This window comes from Mastacembelus armatus, chromosome 3 (assembly GCF_900324485.2).
Source record: "Mastacembelus armatus chromosome 3, fMasArm1.2, whole genome shotgun sequence".
NCBI classification, from domain to species: Eukaryota; Metazoa; Chordata; class Actinopteri; order Synbranchiformes; family Mastacembelidae; genus Mastacembelus; species Mastacembelus armatus.
Window position 1 is genome coordinate 5,035,440 of NC_046635.1, and position 25,717 is coordinate 5,061,156.

Sequence of the window (25,717 nt, forward strand, 5' to 3'; positions counted from 1 at the left end):
AAAATGTAAAAGCAATTAAAACATTGCCATTTCTTTACCTGTGTACTTAACTGTGATAATGAGGCAGCATTAAGAAAACAAACATCATTGACTGACCTCCACATACAAGAACCTGCACTGTCATGACACCACCTTAGAGCTTCACATTTGCTTTAAATGCATATTTATTTTTCCAAATAAAACCAAATAGATTTTAAAAGCACAACAAAACAGCTGCTACAGACAGGTATCCACACACATAAATAATGCATTCACACTTCATAAAATAGAGCAGTCCCTTTTGTTCCCAAAGAAAAAAGCTTCTATGAGGCAAATGGCGCATGTTCAAAGGCTTTGAGTCCATCCGCCGCTTCTGTTTGGGGTGTGCTCATACAAGGTAAACACTGATGAGGAAGGCCTGAATACACTGTACAATGATACTATTCTAGGAGAGGATTTAGACCATCAGAAGCGGTTAGCAAGTCTAAACAAGCTAATCCTTCCGAAACCGCTTAGTGTTTTGTGTGTGAGTGCATACGTGTGTGTGCGTTTGTGTGAATATATGCAGCAGGTGGGTTCTGTACAGCAGCTTCAGAAGCATATGATGGATGGCCATATGTGCTCTAATGCTATTTATATCAGATGCTCCTCTGTGCTGTTATGTCTCCCAGTAACAGTACAAAACGATAACAACCATATACATCAGAATAATTGCATATCAATAAATAAAAGGCAAACACTTTTGTTCAATGCCATTGGGTAAGGGGGGGGGGGGGGGGGGAGCAATGACGTCATGGTAGTCTTTGCACAGGTGAGGGTGTGTATGTGCGTGTGTATCCAGATAGAGCTGCAGGTAAATGCACTGGTCCTTTATATTTGCTGGTATGATTTTGAGGGGGGTGTGTAGCTCTCCTCATTGGTCCTGCAATTGAAAAATAAAAAAGATAGACAACATTAAATGTTAAGTGGAAAAACTATTCACCACAATTATACAAACACTTTAACTCCTTTTCTCTCTTTTTCCATCCACTTAACTGGTTTCTACAGTGTTGAGGTGAGTCCATGAATAATAGATGAAAGTGACTGGTCACAGCTGAGGGATCATCCGACTGATAAGGGACTCCGAGTATGATGCATTGATGTCGTGGGCCCCATCATAAACTTTAACATTTACTTTCTGAACTTAACATTATTTTAGAAATGCTACAATCAGAAATGTAAGCTGTCACAAAAGCGATTGTACATGTCCTGACTGTTCACACAACTGGAAGCAAATTGCTATAAATTAGAGAACAGAACCAGAAATGGTCAAAGTCAAGACAGAGAGAGAGAGAAGACGTTACAGCATAAGAGGTGAGAGAACAGTAAAAGTAGGTGGCTGCTATAAAATAGTGGATTACATATTAGAGGGGAGAAGAGAGGAAGGGATCAAGAATTATCAAGTGCTCAGGGCAATTGGGTTTTTAAGAGACCATTACTGGGAAAACTAAATATCTTCACAGAGTAAAATGTTATGGATTTTCTTTTAAGGATGCAGTGTAGGGCAAAGGTTTAAAAAAAAAAGCACTTTACAGTACAGTACAGTTTACAGTATTATGAGGCCCCAAAGTGTTTGATTTGAGGGTGCTGAGGTTTTAAAATGGCCTGCTTGTTGCTTAATGCCTTGGTTTAAATTACTTTTGAAAATTGAATTTTATCACAATACATGTTTGTTTATCCTCTATTACACTAAGGCTGTTTAACTTAACATTCACACGTAAATTTGAACTCATTCTGCTTCACAAAACTGAACCTTTAATTTGGCATAACGGCACTTACTAGGTGTTTAGGTGTCTGTGCTTCTTTTATCACCCATTGATCCATTTCTTCTTTTTTATTATCCTTTATCATAATTTTGTAACTGTAGGTTGAAAAGGTGCAATTTAAATTAAAATATTAAACTATTACTAAAATGTAAGCAGTACAAAGGATGTTCTTAGATGTAAATGCAAGTTGCAGGATTGTACAGTTTGCTGAATAATAAGGCCACATTTTCAGGCTAAAAGACCTTCCTAATTTCCATCACAATATTCTGGGAATCAGACTCACCTATTCCCTATAGTTAATCTTAATAGGTTTGAGGTTTCTTTCATCCTAGAGAGGAAGCCAAACAGACATGCAGCCTGTGTTTGCTCTGGAACTGTATAAAAACAAAGGAGTGAGCCTCTGTTTGTCTGTACACACTGCAGAAACACAAGCCTGCCTTAGATGTGGCTGGAGTCAGACGCACAAAGTACAGCTGGTAGGTAAACATATAAAGACAAAATATAAACTCTGTTTTGCACAATTACTCAAGCCTTGTGCCTTTGTAAAATAAACAACACAAGTTCAGAGTCAAGTTCAGAGTCACCAGCAAATCAGTATCTAATGATGTGCAGTCTGTGGTTTGGTACTGCAATACTAAAAGATAGCATTAACAATAGGAATATTTCCAAAATAGAACAGTAAAGACCTTTTACTTTGATGCTAATAAAGACAGTTATTGCCCCAAATTTCCTCTTTCATGTAGCTGAATACAAGTATTATTCTACACTATGCATTGAAAATCCTAAACTGTACTATTCTGCAACTGAATTATAGGGATATATCTAATGAACCTTTTAGCAGATCAATGTGATGAGAAAGTTTCTCCTTATACTAATTTTCAAACATGATTTCAGACCAGCAATGATAAAAATAAACAATGAACAGCTGATGTGGGTGCAGCTGCCAAACAGCTGCTTAATGCTGCGCTAAAGCCACAGGAAGGAAACTACTGGCTTCTACAGGAGGACCACTATCCACTGTGAGAGCATAACAGTATGAGCAAAACACTTACATGCCTCCAATGGAAAAATCAGTTACCAGCTCACTCCTCAGCAGATGCCAAATATCCATCTAAATACCTGACTGTTACATAAAGTGGCATACCGGATTGGCAACACCCCGATTAATTTCTTCAATCGACCTTCTGTGAAAACACTTTCCCAGCATTTTGTCTCTGTTCCTGCTGACATTGACCCTATTTTCGGCAAACACCTAAAGGCTAAGATAGTAAATTAACAGTAGCTCTGTTTGCTGCTGACAGGTATACATCATTTCTCAGAGTTAATCCTCACACGTGAGGTTTCACAAGCAGGTCTGGCTGAAGCAATGGGGAAAACCTGGTCTAGGTATTTTCAGAAAAGAAACTAATTGCTATAACCAACACACAGAAAAGAAGCAGCAGCTGGCTTTGGGGGTTTTCAGCACCTTACCTTACTTCTTCTTTCAGCCTGCGTGCAGCCTGCTTTGATTGTTTAATTTGCAAGTCTAGTCTGTGTAAGAAGTCTTTGGCTGACAGCTCCTCTGGTTGGGACTGAGGCTGAACGGGTTTGGAGTCTTCAGGGGCTGGGGAAGAAGGTGGTGATGATCCCTCAACTTCTTGTGTCATAATACATGGTGTGTCAACCTCACCATCCCCTTCAGGAGACTCCAGAGACAGTCCATTAAATATAGAGCACTTCTCTGACACCACTGGGATGTTGAGGCTGTTCCTCAAGAAGATGCAGTCGTTGCTGAACAGCTTATTGGCTCTCTTGATTTGCTCCATCTGGCATATAGGGAGACAGCACAGAGGACAGTGTTAACAGCTGGGTTTCTGTGACAATGAACATTATCATTTCTGTTTTTGTCCTGTGTCACTGGCCTAACATAAAATACCTCACTATATGTTTTGTCATTTTATAACACTCTATGCACTGTTAATGCTTTATAATATAAACACAGCATCTTTTATATGATTCCTCTTTTGCTCTTCCTCCAATTGTGTTGTCCATGAAAGGGTTTTTTTGGACATTTCCTTTAAAAGGCCAATGGGCCCTCATAATAATGATATTAATAATAGGACCTATTATACTGTAGTGAACCAAAAAAATTATAGTGCATTCAGAAAGTATTCAGACCCCCTTCACCTTTTCAATTTTGTTATGTTGCAGCTTGATACTACAACTGTTTAAATTGTTTTTTTTCCTCATTAATCTACACAATGTTTCTGCACCGTGACTAGAGTCCACCTGTGGTAAATTAAATTTACTGGACATGATTTGGAAAGGTGGACACCTCTCTGTAGAAGGCCTCACAGCTGGCAATGGTATCAGAGCAAGAATCAAGCCATGAGGTATTGCCTCCTTGCAGCACAAAGCTCCAGAAGGACAACCATCTCTGCAGCCTCCACTGATCTGGGCTTCATGGTGGAGTGCCTGGACAGAAGTCTCTCCTCAGTGCAAAACACATGAAAACCACGTGAAGTTTGCAAAAAAGCACCTGAAGGACTCTCAGACTATGAGGAACAAGATTTTCTGGTCTGATGAAACCACACTGTTTGGCCTAAGTTCTAAACGTTATGTCTGGAGGAAACCAGGCACTTCTTATCAGCTGCCAAATACATCGGGGGTGTGTTTCAGCAGCAGGAACTGGGAGACTGGTCAGGGCTGTACAAAAGTGAAAAAAGTCAAGGGGATCTGAATACTTCCTGAATGCACTGTATATGTACCGACCTGACACAAACATTGACCTGGGCAGCATGCCTACTTTGACCAGTCAGTAATCCACCATGGCTGAAGAGCTTTGACTATGAAAGCTGTGTGTGGGAGCATGACTGGAAATTCTGTACCTTCTACAGGAGATTTTCTGCACCATTGACTTTATTTTAAAAAGTTCAACATCTCTCACAACTGTCGTCACCTCTAGTAAGTAAGCTATCTTAAAGGGCTGCAATAACATGCCAAAGAGCTCTGGCACCACGGTAACACTGATATTTCTGGGCTGAAGACTGTACTGGTCCATTAACAGACAAAGGGTCAGATCAGTGGACGCAGAAGAAAGCGTGATGTCCACCTAACAGAGAAAACAGAAGTGATGCTGTGGCTGCCTGTCAGTGCATTAACCCAGATCACTTCCTCCTACCAAGGTGAAGCTCAGCTGCGGGGATGAGCCAGCCTTACCGTAACGCCGTACTTCAGAGCGATTCCCTGCAGGGTGTCACTGTCTGTGACCCGGTGCTCTAAGTATCTCTCCCCCAGAGAGGCTGTCACGCTGGCTGTGCTCCCGTAAGAGCGGATCTTGGTCCGGGCCAGGCTCTGGGACAGTTCGCTCTCTGACTCGGAACCAGACCTGGACCGAGGGAAGATGGGCTGGCCAAACTGTGCTCCTCCATCCCGCATCGGCAGGACGGGCGAGAACTCCGCCATCTTCTCCGGAGAAACAAGGAGGCCTCTAACCTCCGTGAGCTTCAACGCTGCGACGCTGCAACTGAGGAGATCGCTGATTCATGCGGCGGGGAGATTCCCATCCCCGGTCACTTTCAGCATGTCAACCCGAGGAGAGGACACATGTTTTGGGGACCACCACCTCACAGCTCGCTTTTGTCATCTATCCTTTACGTAAAAACGTACAGAACGTCCGTGCGTGGAGGGGAACGACAATAATGCAATTTCCGGTTACACTTTCAAAATAAATCTTATTCAAACACTGTTTTCCTAAAAACAACCTACTGCACATAAAACATGCTTTGAATTATAATCTGTCATATATGATTCTTGCATAGTTCATTCAGTTGATTTAAATTTCCTAAAATTACATCAGTGTCTCTGCCTTCATTTGAAAATCCAGAATATAAGAATATGCAAACTTACTTACAGGTACATATCTTAAAGATTTTAGGTGCACACAGAGTCTTCTAGTGTGAAACACAGAACAAAAATCTTTTTTGCACATTGATGGTTGAACTATAAGCCTAATCTGTTACATTTCAAGAACCCAGACATTGTAAAGATATGGCAGTGCAGTGCATGTGCAAATCATTATGGAAAAAAAGGCTGTTGAAGTCACCTCGTTTAGTGATACATGAGAATAAGGGGCCCACATCTTTTACCAATATCATTCTTACATACTACAAATGTTTCTAAAACACATTCATATTATTTAATATCATATTCAGCCACTATTATCAGGCAGAGTAAGTGAGCAACTGCCCTTGGACCCCAGACCATCAAGGGCCCAGAAGAAACCAGTGAGGAAAATGTATTTAATAAATTGCCCATTTCTTTGTTAATATACAGCACAAACTACTAAGTCACAATCCACACTGACATTAAGGCAACATTACATAATGATGAGGCTCCATCTTTCAGAGGTGACCAAAATGACAATAATTGTAAGGGCATTATTGTTTCAGTATATTTTGCTTACCTGAAATGAAATTGTGCATAATAGAGTTAGTAGAGTAATTATTGATTACTATCTAAAGTTGGCCCAGGAGTTATGTTAGTTATCACCTTACTTGCTGTTAATTGTATTGACCTTATCAGATGGCTACAGTGAAATGTTAACTTACTTTTCTTGTGTAGCATATAAGGCAGCAGAACTGCAGAGAGCTTTTCACACTAAGTGGAAACATTAAGCAGGTCTCTGTGACCACACTGCATGTGACATCTGGAGCCAGTGCTGTTGAATGATAGCGTCTGGCAAACAGTCCCATGACCAACCATGCAGGAAAATAATATGTTTCTGATTATCACCAAATTGTAAAGCTATAAAAATATATATGAGGGATCTTCCCAAGCTGGGGAGTCAGTGTCATAAAGTCTGCCAAATGAGGAAGTGTTTATTCACTAAAATGAAATTTTCAGTGCTCCCTGCAATGATATTATATAAGTAACAAAAAATATTGACTTTTATTTTGAGAATGGAAAGGAAACATTTCATTGAGGTAAGGTGGGTAGAGTAAAAAGAGAAAATCAAGCATTTTTTTATGTGTAGATTAATTCTGGTAGTACTTTTTATATCAAGCTAATTACAAAGTGAATGGACACTTTTCATTAATGGTTTTGTTGTTTTTAAGATATCAGCTTGCACCCTGCTTGTAAGTACTCACAGTAAACTGGGGAGCAACAGGCCTGTATATTAGAAAATGTCGAAGGACAAATAAAGGGCTGAGAATGAACAAGATAAATCCCAGTTAATCAAGTTGTGTGATAGCCAGTTTGTGAAGTCGTGAGGGCCGAGCTCCTCATTATGTATTCATTACTGGATGATGTCTAGTGGAAATTTTCACTGCCTCCTGTCCATGTCATCTGCGCACTTGGTGTGGTTCATGATTATTCAGAAACCAGCATGGTGTTAAATTTGCTGAAGTTTTTTGTACTTTTTTGAATCATTGTGTTAAAAAGATGCAGCCAAACTCACTCATAAAAGGTGGCGCAAATTTTATTGCCATACAATGTCTTATTGAATTTAATTTGTAATTTAACTTAATTTGGGAACCCAAAGGCTGCAGGAGGTACATTAGAGAACACTGGTTGCACCAAATTTAATTAGCTGAGGAACAAACACCAGGAAGCAACAAGTAGATTCATGATCTCTGAATGAATAATTTATTCACTTTGTCTCTCTTGGTTATATGTAGCTGTGGTGTGGCATTTTCTAATGGAAATCAGGTCATTAAACTTATGTAAGCATGCAAAGAGGACTCAGGAGGAGGGTGCTCCCTGCATTAATTATACATGATGTTTTCAATGTGGGATGACACTTTTTAGCTTGAACTGCAAATGAGTTTATTATTAAGGTTGTATTTGCTCTACATCTTTGGTTTTGATTTATTCAGTGCACATGAATACTGGTCTGCTTGTGTTAACAAGAATCAAAAATCATTGCTTTTTTGTGAAGGTAAAGACAATAAATATCTAAAATGATCTACTTTTTAATCAGATTTTCATAGTTTTTAAAACTTAATGGACTTCCATGATCAGGAGGTGAAAACAGCTGGAGATTGCATGGAGAGACTGATCTCTGGTGAAATTGGTTCATGTCACTTGTATTCACCCACCGTCTCTTCCTCTTAGAGGCAAAAACAAACAAAGGACGACACAAAGGCAAGATGAAAGCAGGGTGGGGAAGCAATAACACTGAAATTATCTGTTACTATGACAACAATCTCTTGAGCCACCGCCTGATCCATCTGCACCCACAGGTTTTGGAAAAGTAGATATTGCAATTACTGCATCAGTTTATCATCTTCAAGGAGGAGGCCATGTCTGGCTTAGCCTGTAGGACCTCAGGTTTTACAGTATCGTGATGCTTCAGAGTGTGTTAATGTTTGGAAAACTCAGTTGACCAAGTGAAACAATGGGAGCACATTTGGTCCAATTATAAACAGTTCAAAAGATCAATTACACTGTGGTGTAGGGTTACAATAAACTGGAATTTATACATCAACATAAATTGTATGTTGGGATAATGAGGACCCCTACTGGATCCTTTTAAGTAACGTCTACAATAATGTCTCAGTCTTTTTTCTGACCCTTACTGGACATTTTTTGGTATTGCAACTGTGCCAAGTCCCAAATATTTTCAACCACCAGATGGAGATATTTAATAACAAGTGAAGTTATGAAGCACATTCATGATGTGAAATTTGACTGTCTGTGCTTTAGAAAAATGCTAATTGTATTTTTATGGTATAGTATGGATATACCTATAATATTTCTTCATTTAAAAGTGTCCTCACACTTCAGAAGGACGAAGGGAATGGGCTGATGTAGTTTTATTAATCCAAAAATACTGAACAACCCAACAGATGAACATCCATCCATTCCTTTATCTAATGGAAGATTGGTATAGACATCAATACATATATATAGAAAGAGATATGCAGCTCAGAGGGTAAAGTTTTTATTACAATTATGGCCATAGAGAGGAAAATGATGTGTCCACTCTCAGCAGGGATTGCAGTTGCAGTTTCACTTGGCAGAAGGTGTTAGATTAACTTTCTATTTTTATCACACAGGGATGGAAAATGGATACTACAGTGTTGCCCTGGTTTCCTTCTCATGAACGTCCTTTTTATTCATTTGGGCTATTCGTGCATTATCATCCTCTGAACTCAATTTTTGAGGAAGTAACAATATCTCTATCATCACATCAGATATAAACAGTGAGCTATCTGCTTTTCCTTATAACCAGACCAAAGATGCACATAAACAGTTCAGGCTTAGAAGGACTGGATAAAACACATACTCACAGATGTTGCTTAATTCTTTGCAAAAGTCACAGTTTTCATTCAGGGTGATTACATAACCAAGACAGAAAGACACCATTATTGCTTTTTTTCAATCCAGACAACATGTAAGCTCTAAATTTGCAGGCCTTATGGAAAAATGCTCACATAAATGAACAGGTTTTGAAATCTGATAGAAGCACAGTGGCTTAATCGGAATATTGCTGATGCTTTGTTTTTCCTCTTTACCTAAAACAAGGGCTTAAGTTCAGTTCGTCACCTGCTTTCCTCTAAAATAAACATATTACCAGTAGCTCACTTTATTCAATGAGGGACAGACTTACACCTTAGTCCTTTGTGAAAATAGTACACTATGTGTGTCATTCCTATTCTTTTCTCTCCCTTTTAATCTGTGAGCCTATGTTTACCAAGCACATGACGTCATGATAGAAACTGCTGGACTGGCTTATTACAACACTCAATTATCATGGGAAATCAACAGCAGGACTGCAGCTGAACATACCTGTTTAAGAACAAAGCCCATGTGTGAAAGGTGGCAGACAGAGAGAAACAGTAAACTGGCACAGGGACAGCAGTTTGAGGAAAAATATTGATATGAAGCCAAGGGGACTTAACTTGTTCTCAGATAATTATGTAAAAAAATAAAAAATAACTCCAGGGTTTCTCACAATAGTACTGGACAAACTATACCATTTAGACTACCTGTATAGTTTGATAACATATTTCTGAGGATTTGAAGCCCAAATATAATAACTTCTGTTTTCTCTGTGTCAGTTCTTTTGAAGTGGAGGCAAGTCAGCACTGGAGCTGGAGTCACTCCAGTGATATTTAATCCTGATCAGCATCGCTGGCTTGGCTGCAGCTAATTCAACCTCCTCGTCAGCAGCTGCAATAATATCAAAGCTACTCAGATTGTCCATAACAAAGTGCTAAAAAGAATTTCAACCATTTCATATTCCTTTAATACTAGGATCTTAAAAACATGCTCTCTGAATGTCAAATAAAGACATGGACTAGGAGCTCCTCTGTGCAGAAGATCAATGCTTATTAATGGTCATGGTCTGAGGCAACAGTTCTACTTACTTACATAAGCACAGAACCATATGTTTTACTGTCAGATTCAGGTTTAAATTATTACAAAATTTAGAAACATGACATATACCTTGTTCCTTTCAGTGGAAAGACTTGAGTCATCCCCCACCCCCCATTTAGTGAAGGCTATTCTCTGACAGCAGCTCACCACAGCACTCTGGCCCAGGAAACCCACAGAGGGATGGAGTCATATACATTACGTAATCTCTCAAGCATGTTCAAACAATCTAAAAAACTGGAACTGATTAAAGGGTGCATGTGCTCACCACCATCTAGTGTAACACCCAAACCAAAAGGCCAGTCAGTCATTAAATACTGTTTGAAATTGAGATTTACCACAACCTTTACATTTAAACTTTAGTAAGTAGTTACAGTTGGATTTTTTAACATGCCTTGGTGGAATGGCCCTAAAGATGACACTGCTGGGCTGTCTGCCAGCTTAGTGTCATCCACTTTGGCCCAGACTTATACGTCCCAGTATCTACCATGATCCCCTGACATTTGAATTTTACTGACTTTAACAATGCACTTCCCCCCTGACACCACTCTCAGGTGGTTTTAGCAACAGCTAGAAGAGCTGCCATGTACACTTGTACATTGACAGTTCCCAGAAGATGAATAATCTGCTGCATTAAAGAATTTTAAAGATTCATTTAAAAGAATACAACAAATGGCATGTAGACAGAATATGTAAAAACATTTATTGTTGACGTCTTATATTCAGCAGTGCGTTTTACCAGTCTTACGGATTTATAATAGTAAATATTCCTTTTGTTGAGTCTATACCTGGGTTTTTAATTAAGGTAAAAAAAAACTCAGCAGTGAGTGGTGTAGATTCATATGATACACAGTGTCTATGTGCACTTTCAATTTGAGATGGCATTTTACAGTTAATATACATACAGTATTATGAATTACAGAATATTATTAACAAGCCCAAGCTAAAGAAAATGAAAAGCAGTTTCCAGTGACTGCTAACCAGCAAAGCACAGTAAAGTAAAAGGTTTGAAGAAGAAAAAGTACTGGCAGATGTGATCATGGAAGAAGTATCCAGACATTAAACCCAAAGTACTGAACTGATCCATCCAAATCTCGTCTAGGAATGTGAGGCTGTTAAGATGAAAGAACATTTTTGGTCGACGGAAATGTGACGTTCACAGCTGATGACTTCATGCGAGCATATTGTTCCTATTAAACAGTATATACAAGTTTCAAGTATCTCCTGAATTCGTCCTGTTATTCCCATCTCAGTGCACCTAAATAAGCTCAGTTTGAGGCACACACAGCATGTTGTCTCATCTGCTATGTAATAAATGACGTGCTACTGCTGGGATGCTGCTGGGAGCCAAGTGAAAGCGTTTGAAAGAAAAGTGAAATCTAAGATCTGCACACGACTCTCTGAGATGTACTTAAAACATTTCACAAGTAGCAACCTGAGAGATTCACACAAACTGTTTGCCAACTCTTCCTCGCATCTCAGTGAACTACTTGCTAAACATTTTCCTATAAATGGCCCATAAAAAGCAAAAAACTACATGTAATGGCAAGCAAGGATCCAAGAATATATATCTAGATCACCGTTAATTTAGAGTCCTTTCCCAGATCTGTACTGTGAGGAAGTGGCTGTAGCTGACAAAGCCAAAACCTGAACCAATAACTTCTTCCAATATTGATATTGTAAGCACTGCATGTGTTAGTCTTTGGCATGGTTAACGCTTCCCAAGACACCCATCTTGATGAGCAGACATTTACATCATCATTTGTAAGAGCAGGTCAAAGTCTGTTCAGTGTAAAAGGTTCCTCTTACAGCATAATCAGTTTTTCTTGATCCAAAATATCAAGACTAAATTATAATTTCATGTTAAGATATACAAGTGGTCAAAACCAGCATTAGAATTTTAACCATATCAAAAGATTTTTAGTTAGAATGAAACCGTAACGCAAGTAAAAACATTATGTACTGATGCCTAAAGAGTATATACCAGTACTCTACATCAAGGGCTGAGTCAACAGTTTGGACATGTCTTTCAAGTCAAGCATCTTTTCTTAGGTTCACTATTTTATAAGTCCAGCACTAAGAAAGTTCTTCCACACACCACCACAACAGTCATACTGGCATACAAAGCAGTTGCAACAAGCAACACCTGCAAACCACTCTGCTCATGTGTAACAGTATCCTGCTCTGCTACATTAGAGCAAAGAATCACTGGACCATGCTGCTGATTCTTACAAGGTAGCAGATAGTTACCACAACCAGTTTCAAAATCAGGATTTGCAGGCTGATACGGCTATAACTGTTCTGTATTGCCAGTAGGATGAGTTCTAACAGATTAGGTCTGACTTTCAAATCATGCAGAAGCAGGTGTCAACTTCAGAGCTGTTACAATTGTTCTAATGTCAAAATCTGCAGGTTCAGTACAGTATTTCAACTGGAAGCTTAGGCCTCATTAAAAAATTATCGTGGTAGAGGACACAAGGTTTCCTCAATGTTAGTTACTGATTTTACGACACTGTTTTTGTTACTTGGTAATATTCATGTTTATTTTACATGATTATAGCACAGTATAAAAGGAAAAAAGCAAGTAAAAAGTCTGGACATATATAAAGGCTCAATAAAGGAGCAGCTGAAATGAAATGACTAAAAACTAACCAGATTTACACCTTCAGAAACAACATAATAATAAAAGTATAAACATGTGTATGCGAAAGGGCAATTCCAGTTATTTCCCTTCTTCTCAGATGTATGTTCTGGTTGAGCACGCCTTGCCCCACAGTTTGGCACAAGACTAAAGTTTCCACACAGTGAGATGAGACCAGGGCATTGGCTGAAATTATTCCACAAGGTGAGATGAAACAACAGGATTGGCTGGGAGACAGGATGGGTACCGTCCCTACAGGTCCCCTTCCACTCGCTTCCTACGGACTAGAGAGAACAAGTAGTGTGAAAGAGAGCCAAAATGACGTTTCCAAAATCAAATGATTGACACTATAAAGAAAATATTTAACCAAAATCAAACATGCTACTAACAGTCACCCTTCACAAGCCAGTTAGTGTACCACAAAAACACTAAGTGAACTATGCGGTCAAAGGTTGCGTGTTTCAAGAGCGTGTATCAGCAAAACAAGAAGTGAGATGTCGTCACTCTCAAAGGCGTAAGATCACACTGTTATTCTTCATACTGTTAATGCAGTAAATGCTCCATTCAAGCACTGTGAAAGGAAATACTGTCAGCACTGGTGCAATAAAACATCTGGAGCCACACCCATGCATCAGACCTGTGCTACTGCGGCTCTGACAGGAGGAGGGGCTATAAGAGAGCAGAGGTCGTCACTAAGGACTGATGTCATATGGACAACTGTAAAGTCAGGCAGATTGCTGAGATCTTTCCCTGTAGGTTTGTCAATACAATTTATTATGATGCACTCTCATACAATACCAGGTGGAAGGTGGGTGATGAAATGGGCAACCTGTCATCCAGGTTTTGCAAGTTTAAACAAATCTCAAATTGTTGTGTGTGTGTCATACCCAGGTCATTGTTCTTGGTGATAGCTGCAGCAGCTCTGGAGCGAGGTCCTTGCTGGGTGAAGTGGTAGCCAAACTTCACTATGCTGTTGTTCTCTTCCAACATTTTAGCTATTTCCATCTCTACGGTAGTACCCAACTGCTGCCTCTGAAATCCACATGAATATACAGAGGTTATGATCTGTACATCAGCCAGAACTTCATCTTTGATTATAGCAGAAAAAAAACTTTTAAGATTCAGATTGTAGAGATATGGTTTAACTTGTTTTCCACTACCAGAAACTCAGGCAGAGGTTTGTGTTGGTAGGAGTTTTCTTCAACTGAAGAGCATATCTTCTACTACTTGAGGCTGTGTGAAACCACTATGTTTAAAAGAGTGCAGAGACTTCCTCAGTTATAAGATCCCTGTAATCACCTACAGTGACCCTGACTGATGATACCTGGTTGTCTATCTTGATCTCTGTGAGTGTGTCATTGTCTCGCAATGCATCAACCAAAGCCTGCACCCCTGCCCCCGTGATGAAGTTTGACTCCAAGTTCAAACTTTGCAATGCTTTGTTCTCCCGAAGCATTTCACCGAATGCCTAAGGTGGAGAAAAAGAAATCAAGCAAACATGTAAATATGCGGGTGTCAGGTACCAACACAGGCATTTAAGGCCCATGAATCAGTCCCACTCACCATGGCAATTGGGTCGTTGCTCCGTGTTGCTGCCAGACTGAACTTCTTGACGTGTGTGTTCTTCTCCATGGCTTTAGCAAAATCCTTCAGCGTGGGAATTGGAATGTTCTGAAAAACCAATAATAAAGAGATGCTGCCACTGGTCCCAGAAGACACAAGAAAATATAAACACTGAAAGCTTGTGGTTCTGTGTACCTTAATGTTGTTGAGGTTGACATCTGTTAAGGAGCTGTCATTGTTTTTTATCCTCTGCAGAGTTTCCTCTACATTAGTTGGATTAGGAGGCTCATCAAACACTGGGTTCATCTTCTCCCCTTTGATCACATCTAGGAGACACACAAACACAGGTCAAGCTACTGATCCTTTGAATTAACAGAGTTTAACGTTGTGGTTGTACTTACTGTTGTAACCCTCTTTAGTTCCAGTCCCATCATATGTCTGACTACTGCCCAGCGTGTGAACACCCAGGATAGCTGTAAACAAAAGCAAGCCATTGTTGAGGAATCACTGTGTTTTCCAGGGTTCAGAACCTACAGGCCATAGCAGACATGTGGCATTATTTTGCTCAGTGAGCCCTTTTATTCCCCCATCAGCACACACAGTAAAGAACAGAGCCATGGGAAAGAAAGGAGCCTGTGTTTTACTGTCCCAGCAGAGGCAGGGCTGAGGCAGACAAAGTATCGCACATCGACAACACTGTATCTTAACTTTCTGAAAAGTATTTATTCATTCTTACCGGCTAAATCACATAGTTCTGTGTCTGTAGCACTCGACAGGGCTTCCTCTAACTCTGGATCAAGCGTTGTGACTTCCTCCTGGCGTGTTTCTATTGGTTTCTGCTTAGGAACAAATACTTTACCTGTGGAGAAAAATATGGAAGAGCAGTGGAAAGGAGAGGAGAATTTCATTCAAATCCTAAATTCAAAGGAGTTGATTCAGGCAATGTAAAAACAGGCAGGTAATATGTTTAAATAACAACACAGAGTAGAAACACGTTCATGCAGACTTGGTGAAGGTGTTACAAGATGTGTTACACAATCTCCCATTTCTATTAAAAACTGTTTACTGTTAGTTATTGTGCCTTGTGCCACAGTCATAAGACTGCATGACTGCCAAATGCTTATAATCATGGCAGTGTTTCTGACAAGGAGGTGATGTCTGAACAACAGAACTGGTGGACCTCCTGTTATTTTACACACCATTCCCCCAGACTAGCTGAACTCAGTCCAACCAAGACTGTCTTGACAGCGATGGTATTGCCATGGTAACCTCTGTGAGCAAAGAAACGGAAAGAGCGAAGGAAGTCATGGAACAATGACCTGTGCCTAATCTAAATCGCAGTGCTAGGGCAACAAACACTTGAATACATGAAAGCAGGGCACCCACTGGACGGAGAGGCCATCCAGTGGGTGCCATTCGCTGCCTCTATACATGCCTGTATCCTTACACAAAAACACCCCAAGAACCGGCCCTCCCTATATCCCTCCCTCTAAGTCAGTCAAGCCAGTCAAATTGTTCAAACTGGTCCCTAATGGGGGCTCTGGCACTTCCTGAAACCCAGTTAAAAGTAAATAAAGTCATTAGACAGCATGTTGCGCCAGTCCCTCTGGAGTGACATTTAGCTCCTCTGAAGCAAAAAGAAGACAGGGCCAGTATAGATGTCCTGCTTTTACTCCCCCAATCCATGTGAGTATCTGCCATGTCCCCATCCGATTCTTGTGTTTTCCTATTTCCAGTTGCGCAGTCAAGTACATTCAAATTTTTAAAATCATTCGTTTATATATAGAGTGGTTCTAAATCCTGTTCCTCAACACTGCTGTGCTTGTCTTCCAAATATCCCTGCCCTACTCACTGCTGATTAGGATCAGGTGTGTTCAACCAACCAGAAGTTTGAAGGGCAGAGATTGTTGGAAAACAAGCAGGGCAGGGTTCCTTGAGGAGCAGGATTGAGAACCACTGGGCTATATACTTGACAGTGAAATAGCTAAGCATTAATGCATAAGGAAAACAATTCGCTGCGTCAAAGTTGTTTGTAAAGTTTATGATAATTATTAATAGGTAGTAGAAGAAGTAGTAGTAGTAGTAGCGCATACAAACTTAACTAAAATACTTCGAGAGCCTTTTATGACACTTTTACTGAGTGCAAAACTGCTCTTTTGTGTGCTTTTTAACAAAAAATAAACAAACTAAAATCTGTATTAAGTAGCTCACTTCCACTCAGTACAGCATTGTACCATTTATGATTGTAACAACTAAATTTTAACATTCACAGCAGCAACAAATATAAATCAAATTCAGCTTAGTGGTGGATTATAATATGTGATGAGTGCACTCATTGTATTTTGTAAAGCATTTATTTTTTAGTTGTTGAATGAAATAGATAGTATTAGACATAGCTCTGTCACTACATAATGCAGACAATACAACTGGCTACTGGACAGTTCTCGTTTTTCAATGTAAAACTGTAGATATTATAGCCACGTCATGCTTCAAATCGTACTCTCAGTTTATGACACCTGTGTGACAGCTGGTGTAAAACACATCAGGCTTACATTAATCTCAATAAAGCCAATACTGATCAGGTATTCCTAATCATACACCAGATAAGAGAAACACAACACCGTGTGTTACCATAACACCAGCAGGTGGAGGTGGCCAAAACAAATTAGAGTAATGTCTGATACATTAAAATATGCAGTGTTTGGCCCCAGTACTAATCCTTAGGATTGATTTTGAACATCTCCAGTGTCAAAATGTGAGAACACATTGCTTATACTATGTAAGAAAAGGCAAAGAATAAAAAGCATCCTGTAAACCAGGCTACAAACAATCAGTTAAACGAGATTACCTAAGATGATAGTAACAATCCCACTTTGCACAAGAAAACAGTTCACACACAGCTACTAAAAGTGGGGCAGGCGAACCAGCAAATTAGTATGCAAACAGCCATGGATGTTTACAATATACTGTTGGCTACTAAAAGAGTTTGTGCATTTATTCCTGAACACAAAAACTGACTTGGCAAGGTAAAGAAAAAAACAACAACAATATGATGTAATAACCTACGATAATCTTTTTGACTGAACTGTCACTACATTTGGAGCGGTAGGTTTGAAGTAACTGATTTATCGCCTTTTCCACATGGCCACCTAAATGCTTTGACTGTGAAAGCAATGATTGAGGAAACCTGACCACTGTGGCTGTGTAGTACAGAGCTGTGTGTTTGTGTGTTTTCACTGCTGCAGCCACACCCTGCACCGCAACAAACACTATTTTCAGACTCCAATGGAAGCATGTCTTCAATGCTTCAGTTACTGTAACAAGTAATTCCTTTGCACTGACACAGGATGACTAAATCAACTGCGGCCTGTAAAAACGTCAACTGAACATGACAACTTCCTCTTCTACAAACATAGCCAAACCTTCTTTATTACAAGCTACAGGAAATCAAAAATAAACACAAGAACAACAGAAAAGTAAAAGAAAGAATTGAATGACATTTGGCAAGTTAAAGGGATGCAGTGGTTGCTATGGCATTTTATGTCTCTTATCAAAAGGAGACATTATTTATCAGCGGGGGGTCAGTACAACAACAGGAGAGAACAACTACATTCCACAGAACCACCAGAGTGGTTTGAGTTTCCATGTTGTAACAGGCCACATACACACACACAGACACAGACAAAAAATGGTACTCACAAAGGTAGCTATACTAGTACACACAGACACACATACACAGCGAGTATAATTTCTAACAGGCCAGAGCTAGGTCAGTGGAAAGATGTCAGTTCCATATTTCCTCTCCAGTGACGTAAGAGCATTCGGATCTTTGGAGATCCTGACAAAAGGAATTCCTCTGGACAACAATTCCTACCCAGTAATGTTTCTGCTCTGCCGACTTTCCAATTTTTGTTGTTAAGCCATAACATAAAACATCTCCATTTTGTCTCTTCTAGAAAGGCTATCTTATGTCTGAAAACATATTTCAACAGAACTTTCTCTTTATAAGGTCAGGTCCGTTTTGAACCGCAACATAAATCCCATCTGGAGTGGACAGTGGGTGTTGTCTTCTGGCAATTTTATTCCCCTTTGGACAGAAAACTACATGACAACATACACTATTGTAATGCTCAATCTCAATGCCTCATATCTTTTCACTTTGTCTATTCCAGTACTATGAACACAGTTACTTCTAAAGACTATGTCACCTTCAGAAATCACTCCCAGTCAAATAAGATGTTTGCATAGTCTTCTGACAAAAAAAAAAAAAAAAAGCCTAAGCCTCAGTCACAGGCATATCAACTCAACCTTTATGAATCTCCAGAAACTGAAACAATAACAAAAATAAATCTACCAACTACCATCAATAAATCAACAGACATTTAGCCCTCATTTGACACCCTACTCCCTTCTCCCTACCTCCTATCCCCTGGTACAAACACACCACCCCCACTCCGCTGTATGCTGCATAAGTGCAGCTACCTGCAAAAATATCAGGGCAAGGATTACAGCTGTGCTACTGATACACACCTTGGTTCTCCATCTACTGACAAATACAATACTATCCTGTGATGTTGTTAATGACAGCTGGGTATTGACACACTACCAGTCAAAATTTGGCCACACTAAAGGAAATGAGAATAAAATTTAAATATAATATTCAAGTGACTCCATTGCTGTATCATGTATCATGGACAGATGAAGGAAAATGCACACCTTTCTTCTCCCCAGTGAAGGGCACTACATCCTCTCTGTCCTTGTACTCCATGGCTTCCTTCTCCAGGTATTTGAGGAGGCGCTCCCTGTCGAATGTTCCCGTCGCTTTCTTAGCTGTCTGGTCCTTCTGACGTAAACCCGCTGGGAGAAGAGCATTCTGAGGAGGGCAGACAATGAATGAAGAGTTCAGTATTCTCAGTAGACACGGAGTCTTCAATGAGTACATTGGTGAATGTTAAATGTTAAAGCTGTAATTGTATCTATACTCTTAAAAAAAAAAAAAAAATCTACTAAAGTAGGATCATGCATTAAAACAAATACAAAGAGACAATTTTCAGTAGTGGCTGAAAATACTGCCTACTCCAAACTAAATATTTGGTCTGTTTACAAATTTCTGTCACATATGCTGCTCCAAGTAAATGCCAGTATATTCCATGCATCTTCAGGTGGACATGGTAATTGGCATCTAGGACAGATGTAGGAGCTTCATAGTCAAAGCGAAAACAGACATGAGATACAAGCTCCTTGAAAGAGAATATAAATATCCTATAAGCCAGTTTAACTTATAAAAACCTCACCGCTTAATAATAGACTGTTTATTGTAGGTGAGTGAAAAGTTGGGGGAGGTGAATGAGGATGTGTGAACATTTAGAAAAGTTTGTCTAGGCAGCCATTGCACATTGCAGCTATTGAAACCAAATACACAAACTCTGCTTTGTGATTGGTGATTGGTCTCATGTCTTGCAATGATTCACTAGACTGGTACCACGTAGAATTAGGTGTGATTTTTGTCAAAAATTGGAAGACTGTATTTGTGTCCCTTCGTTGAGAAAATAAATTACAATTGCAAAAAATGTAAGTATTGTTAGAAGTGGATAAAATGCATTAAGTTTTTTTTCCATTTCGCAATAAATCCCTCACTAAAGAACCCTGGAGCTCCTCCAACATCACTGCAGCCTCACCTCAGGGTCCATCTCCTCGAGGGCTGTCTCCAGCTGTTTAAGTTCCTCTGCAGACAGTTTGTTGAGGATTTCATCCTCATCGAGATCCTTGTACTTGTCCAGGTCTTTCTTGTATGACAACGCCATGGTGTTGGCTATAGCTTGCCAAGCAATACTGAACAACAGACAACAGCCACAGTGTTCTTTCTCTGGGGCGTTACTGATCCAGGAAGAGGCTACCTGAAGACATTCAAGAGCACAAACACACACAAATAAACATTCATGATGACAGGGCAGAACAATTTAAAGCAATTTAATGAAATTATATCTTGTGTACTGAAACAAACACTGTTGAACTCAGCCCTGTGAAACAACAGTTAATCACAGCTGGGTCGGACAATGAGGCCATGCAATGATGCAACACTGGAACAATGAAAGAGTTTTTTCAGGCACAAATCATCTGACCACTCCCATGACGATAACTGACAACCCTTTGCAAATTCCAACTTTGTGCAAATTTACCAGCCTAAAGATAAAACAAAATAAATTTAATCTGATGGATGCATGTACATATGTTTCACAGCCTGTGGTAGAGCCTTGTTATAGAACAGTGGCAGGAAATACCAGAGTAAACTGTAAACAGACAGCATAAAAGCATAGCAGCTGAGATTAAATAAAGCTCAGATAAGCGAATGAGTTGGGGAGTGAGTGCGTACCCTGTCAAACAAAATGAAGAGGCCTCCACTTTCCTTCTCCCACGCCATGGTCCGAACAATCATGACCTCATGACTACCAGATCCCTGAAGGACTCCACAGATGGTCCCAGTCCCAGTTACTCACACACACAACAGACTGTACACATGCTTCAACTTTCCCAAAATCTGGTTCATGCTATACTATGGCAATAAGGAAGTGTTTCTGTATACACAGAATAGGTACTTAACTGCAGTAATACTTTGAAGGTAACTGAGCCAGGAGACTAAAGTAGAATACTCCAACCCAACTCATTCATGTCAACAATAAAATACAGCACCACCTCTAAGGAAAAAAATACCCTGTGTTTCAAGCCTTTGGTTTAGCCAAGAATTCTTTTAACATTTAGTGCCATTTCCCCAGTGCTGCCTAAGTGATCTCCCCAGTTCAGAGGAATTCCCTAAAAAGTCTGACACTGTGTGTCTCTTATAGTATTTACTTCCTTGTCTCCATAAGCCAGGCTCTGTCCTGGACTAATCATTTGCTTCACCTCATCCATTAGACCTCAGTAACTACATAGAAGGGGCATTCACAAGACGGAGTGCCAGCACATGCGCCTGGTCTAAAATGTCAACATTGATGACTTTAATCAAAGTGTATGAATATAATGGTCTACAATAATAACCACAAACCAACGTTCCACTGTACAGCTGTTTATTCAAATCAGTACAGTAATGTCGAGTACACAGCTCCTGCACAATACTACTGCAGATAACTGGTAGGAAGGAGGTGAGTCCTTCAGTGAAGCTAAGCTGACTTCGGTAAACTAGTAAGGTGCAGAAACAGGACACACAGACATTAAAATGTAGCCCAAATATAAATGACAGACTGTAAAACAATGTAAATAAAACAGACATCATCTGTCCTGCATCCATGACACAGCACAAGGGATTGTATTTTTTGATGTTATTACAGTCTTTGTGTCTTTTATTGATCTTTTATAATAACTAGTAATAGGTCCAGAGACACGAGGATAGTTGGTGTGGGTGTGGAGGATACAGAGGATAGGGTTAAATGGAGGCAGATGATTCCTTGTGGAAGGAATGAAGGGAGCAGCCAAAAGGAAAAGAAGATGATGTCCAGGGACACAAAAAATATATGGATCCTGCAGATCTGCCACTTCATTTACATTCACATAAGTCAACTCTTTGGCAGCATAAAAGACGTCAGTATACACAAAGATTGGTCTTTCATAATATCAAGCATGATTTATGACCAAATGTTCCCAATTTTGGTTAAAATACCTACAGAAACTCTAAGATGTGCAGAGGGCAATGAAGTGATGACATTTCTGGCCAGTATCTGGAAAAAGCATGCACCAGAATGGGGTAAGTACATGTCACGCACATGCACGACACCATCAACATATGTGAAGTTTTTATGACACAATCAGCTCAAAGTACCACCATATGATCTTCTTTTCTGAAAAACACTTTCCACTTAAGTTACATATATAATTATAAAACATAATCCAGCAGCCCCTGTTTAAGGGCAGCACAGTACATTTGATGGTGCATACAGAAAATTCATGGAGTGTGCAGACATGGATAATGAAGCCTATGGGTGGGCTCCGGCCAAGGTGGGGACACTTTAAGGCCAATCATCCTTTCTGACTGCTTCCTTTCTCCTTCTCTCTGCTAATCCTTCAAGACAACAGATGGAATAAAGCCAATAATACTGCAAACCTGCCTGCACACCACACTAACTTTGAGCTTTCCTGCACTGACCTGTACATTCAGGCATACTACTAGAACAAATAAAACTACTGAATTTCACCCGAAAGACAATGAAAACATTTCATCCTGTGTTATTTTATTTTATATTTCAAAAGGGTTTTGCGCCTCCCGGTATATTCTTTTCTGTGGAAAATGGCTCTTTGAGTGTTTAAGGTTGCCAACCCTTGGTCTAGGTTCTCTGGATCTTCATCACCACCACCACCACCACCAGAGGATTGGGACGTCAAGCCGCTTGTACCCAGCTTGTGAGCATCTTCGCTGGGCATGGGAAGTACCACTGTGTCTAAGTTCTCTAGATCTTAACCACCACGAGACAAATAAAAAAAAAAAAAAAAAAAAAAACGAATTAAATTTTCCCCACATGTTAACATAAGGAGATAATATTGATTTAAGCAAGTCTAGAATAGGCATGATCACATTTAAACCAAACCAACTAATATACTGTCAGTGTGCATAAGAGAAAAAAGTGCAAGCATACATTTTTGAGATCATGCAAAAGACTTGTTTTTAATGCTGGCTACTCTGGTTGTCTGACTAAATATTTGACTAATAGATCAGAATAAAACCAACAGACAAAGCTACACTATGGCCAGTGTTAGGTTTCTTTCATAGACAGAATACTGACCACATTCTTTTAGGGCTTAAGGATTAAAAAAGGGAGAGTGAAATGAAATATATCCATTTCTATCTTTGTCTTCACTACCTCCAATAAAGCTTAACTACATGTTCACATGAAATGTTTGAACAGGTTTCAAATCCAATGATGAGGCTCCATCTTCTTTCACAAAGTGATGCTGAAAGACAAGAGTAAGATTATTTGGGCCATTAAGTATCATCCCAGATTGTTCTCATGTGTATTATATAAGCCTTGGCAGCTAAAAGAACACTGTAAGTGTATCTCTGTCAAGTATCACTTGCAATCAATATCATGGTTGCCTTATGAGTTTAGATCTCTGTAGAAGCTGTAGGAGCAGTAATTTAGAGCTCACAGATGAACAGGAAGCCCTGACTGGTTATTACATTATTACAGAACAACGCCCCAACAAAGCACAAGACTATAGTTAGAATGACCCAGCTCTGTTGCCCATGGGACAAGACTGTGCACTTCCTCCTCCCACCTACTCTCCTCCAGTTTTACTCTCTACCCTTCTGTCTCTCCAGCCTGTTGTTACTTAGTTTTTCTTTATCCTTTTTGTGTTATGGTCTCCTGAGGTGCCTGGAAGTGTCAGAAATGATAGAAAACAGATGGAAGGAGGCAGCAACAGAGGCTGGAACAGATATATTCACTGCAATATATTAAGGACTGAAAACAGAAAGAAGATGTAGATGTCAGGAGAATATAATGTTCTTGACTATTGCATGGCCATTAGACCCATTGTTAACAATTAATAAAATTCATGTTGTTCATTCAATGAAATAGTTTGGTCCCTCCCACTCTTGTACGGAAGTGGCAACAAGCGGCGTGTTTCTCAAACACAAACACATAATTTGTTTCTGTTCTAGCCACAGACTCCATTATTATATAATGAGAACCGATTTCAAGGAGTGCCCCGCCTGTCAGCTCAGCAAGGCCTTGCAACAGCTGGAGAATGAGTAATACAGGTTGAAGAAAGGTTGTAAAGACAGTCACTAGTCACGATTGTAACCGCATTGCAGCAAGGGTGAAACTAGGCACTCATAGTCAGGCTTCACTCCCCACTCAAAAGTATGCAGGTTAAACAAACTCTGTCTGATGAGCCTGTTTATCAGTAACACAGTACTGCAGAACGTGCTCCAATAGGCAGTATTACTAAAAATGCCATGTGAACAGTGAATACACATTCCACCCAGTCACAATACCTGATTTACAACTTCAGGAAGGACACCTGCCCTTAGGCTTACGGGGAAAAACCACACTTCCATAAGCAGACGTCCTTCTCAAGACTTGGACCGTACCCTTCACTGACCTTTGAACCCTACTGGTCACCCCACCACTGTGTAGACAGACACAAACCTGAACAAGAACCACTGACAAAGCTGTAATGACCTAACTGGGAAATAATACTGCTGCTGCAGCCCAGCCCTAATTTCACCGTCCACACTGGTATATGGGATCCACCAAAGTCATGTCCTAAATATAATGAAATTCCTACACTAGTCCAGCACACTCAGGGTACTCCTGCCCTGTGTGTAAACGCATTGTCAGGCTGACAGGGATGGGCAGCTAGAGTGAAATTAGTCATATGTTGTGCCTACACAGATTACAAGAACCGAAAGCTAAAAAACCATTAGAGATTACTGAATGATTACTATAATGAACCATCACCTCTTAGCACTAATCTCATAAACAAAATTAGGTTAATTCATCATTTATTCGTCTTGACTGAAATACTCATCCATCTCTTGTAGACATAGCGGCTACGGACGCCAGGCGGCTAACCCGTTTATGACTATCACGCTGACAGGCTAATACCTGTCGTTATTAAACTATTATGGCCAAGCAAAGGGCGACGCAGACGATTAAAGCCAGACCAAGCGGTGCATAAGACACACACTTTGGCCACTTTCGTCAGATGCATTGCACCATGAGAGGGAGCCGATCAGACGCAGCTAGCAGCTAACTAGGGTGTTAGCTGCTAACCAGTTAGCTAAACTAGCCAAACTACAGCTAGCAGGTTCACTCAGTTAACGAGCTGACTCCAAAACAAACGAGCTACCTACTTTCTTACCTGACGCTGATGGGACTTTGTTAGTAGACCTCCAAATTACAGCAGCCGTCCCCACTAAAAGCGATGTCTTCACTGGCTGATTTCTCTCCCAGCCCAAGGGCGGTAACACAGGAAGAGAGAAACAGACCACTCTCTGATTGACGTCTGAGTCAACCAATAGACAGAGAGTCTCCCAGCCCTGACCCAATGGTGTAGTTCAGCCCGCCCATTTTTACAACAAATGAGATGAAAGAACAGATCGTAAAATAACAATGTCTAAGACGAGGCATTGGACCACCTTTTGACAACTTCATAAATTAATATATTACATATGAGCTTTTCTTCAAATGTTGAACCATTATAAATAAATAAATAAGTTTGAGGAACCCTACTAACGGTAGTAACCACTCATTTAGCAGATACCACGGCCTGCAAACACTTCTTGTAACCAAGATCTATTTATAATCCTTAAATCACTTTAAGATCTATGATATTATAGGCTGCCCTGCACACACAGCATGTTTAAAATCTATCC

General features: G+C 39.9%; 2 protein-coding genes across 3 annotated transcripts; both read right to left on the bottom strand.

The window, feature by feature from the left end:
- Positions 1-176: 176 nt before the first annotated feature.
- lysmd2 (LysM, putative peptidoglycan-binding, domain containing 2) lies at positions 177-5,438 on the bottom strand. Its single transcript, XM_026319626.2, has 3 exons — positions 4,983-5,438; positions 3,255-3,589; positions 177-901 (listed from the first exon to the last, which is right to left on the bottom strand). Exons 1-3 carry the CDS (start codon positions 5,226-5,228, stop codon positions 850-852), a joined length of 633 nt encoding a protein of 210 aa, XP_026175411.1. The 5' UTR covers positions 5,229-5,438; the 3' UTR covers positions 177-849.
- Positions 5,439-10,969: 5,531 nt separating this feature from the next.
- tmod2 (tropomodulin 2) lies at positions 10,970-25,326 on the bottom strand. Of its 2 annotated transcripts, none has more exons than XM_026320016.1 (10): positions 25,204-25,326; positions 20,028-20,246; positions 19,066-19,222; positions 15,086-15,208; positions 14,751-14,822; positions 14,545-14,675; positions 14,350-14,457; positions 14,111-14,254; positions 13,674-13,818; positions 10,970-13,070 (listed from the first exon to the last, which is right to left on the bottom strand). In XM_026320016.1, exons 2-10 carry the CDS (start codon positions 20,151-20,153, stop codon positions 13,039-13,041), a joined length of 1,038 nt encoding a protein of 345 aa, XP_026175801.1. In that variant the 5' UTR covers positions 20,154-20,246; positions 25,204-25,326; the 3' UTR covers positions 10,970-13,038. The 2 variants fall into 2 exon arrangements, with proteins under 2 accessions (XP_026175801.1, XP_026175802.1); XM_026320017.1 differs by having other exon boundaries at positions 25,196-25,300.
- Positions 25,327-25,717: the final 391 nt, after the last annotated feature.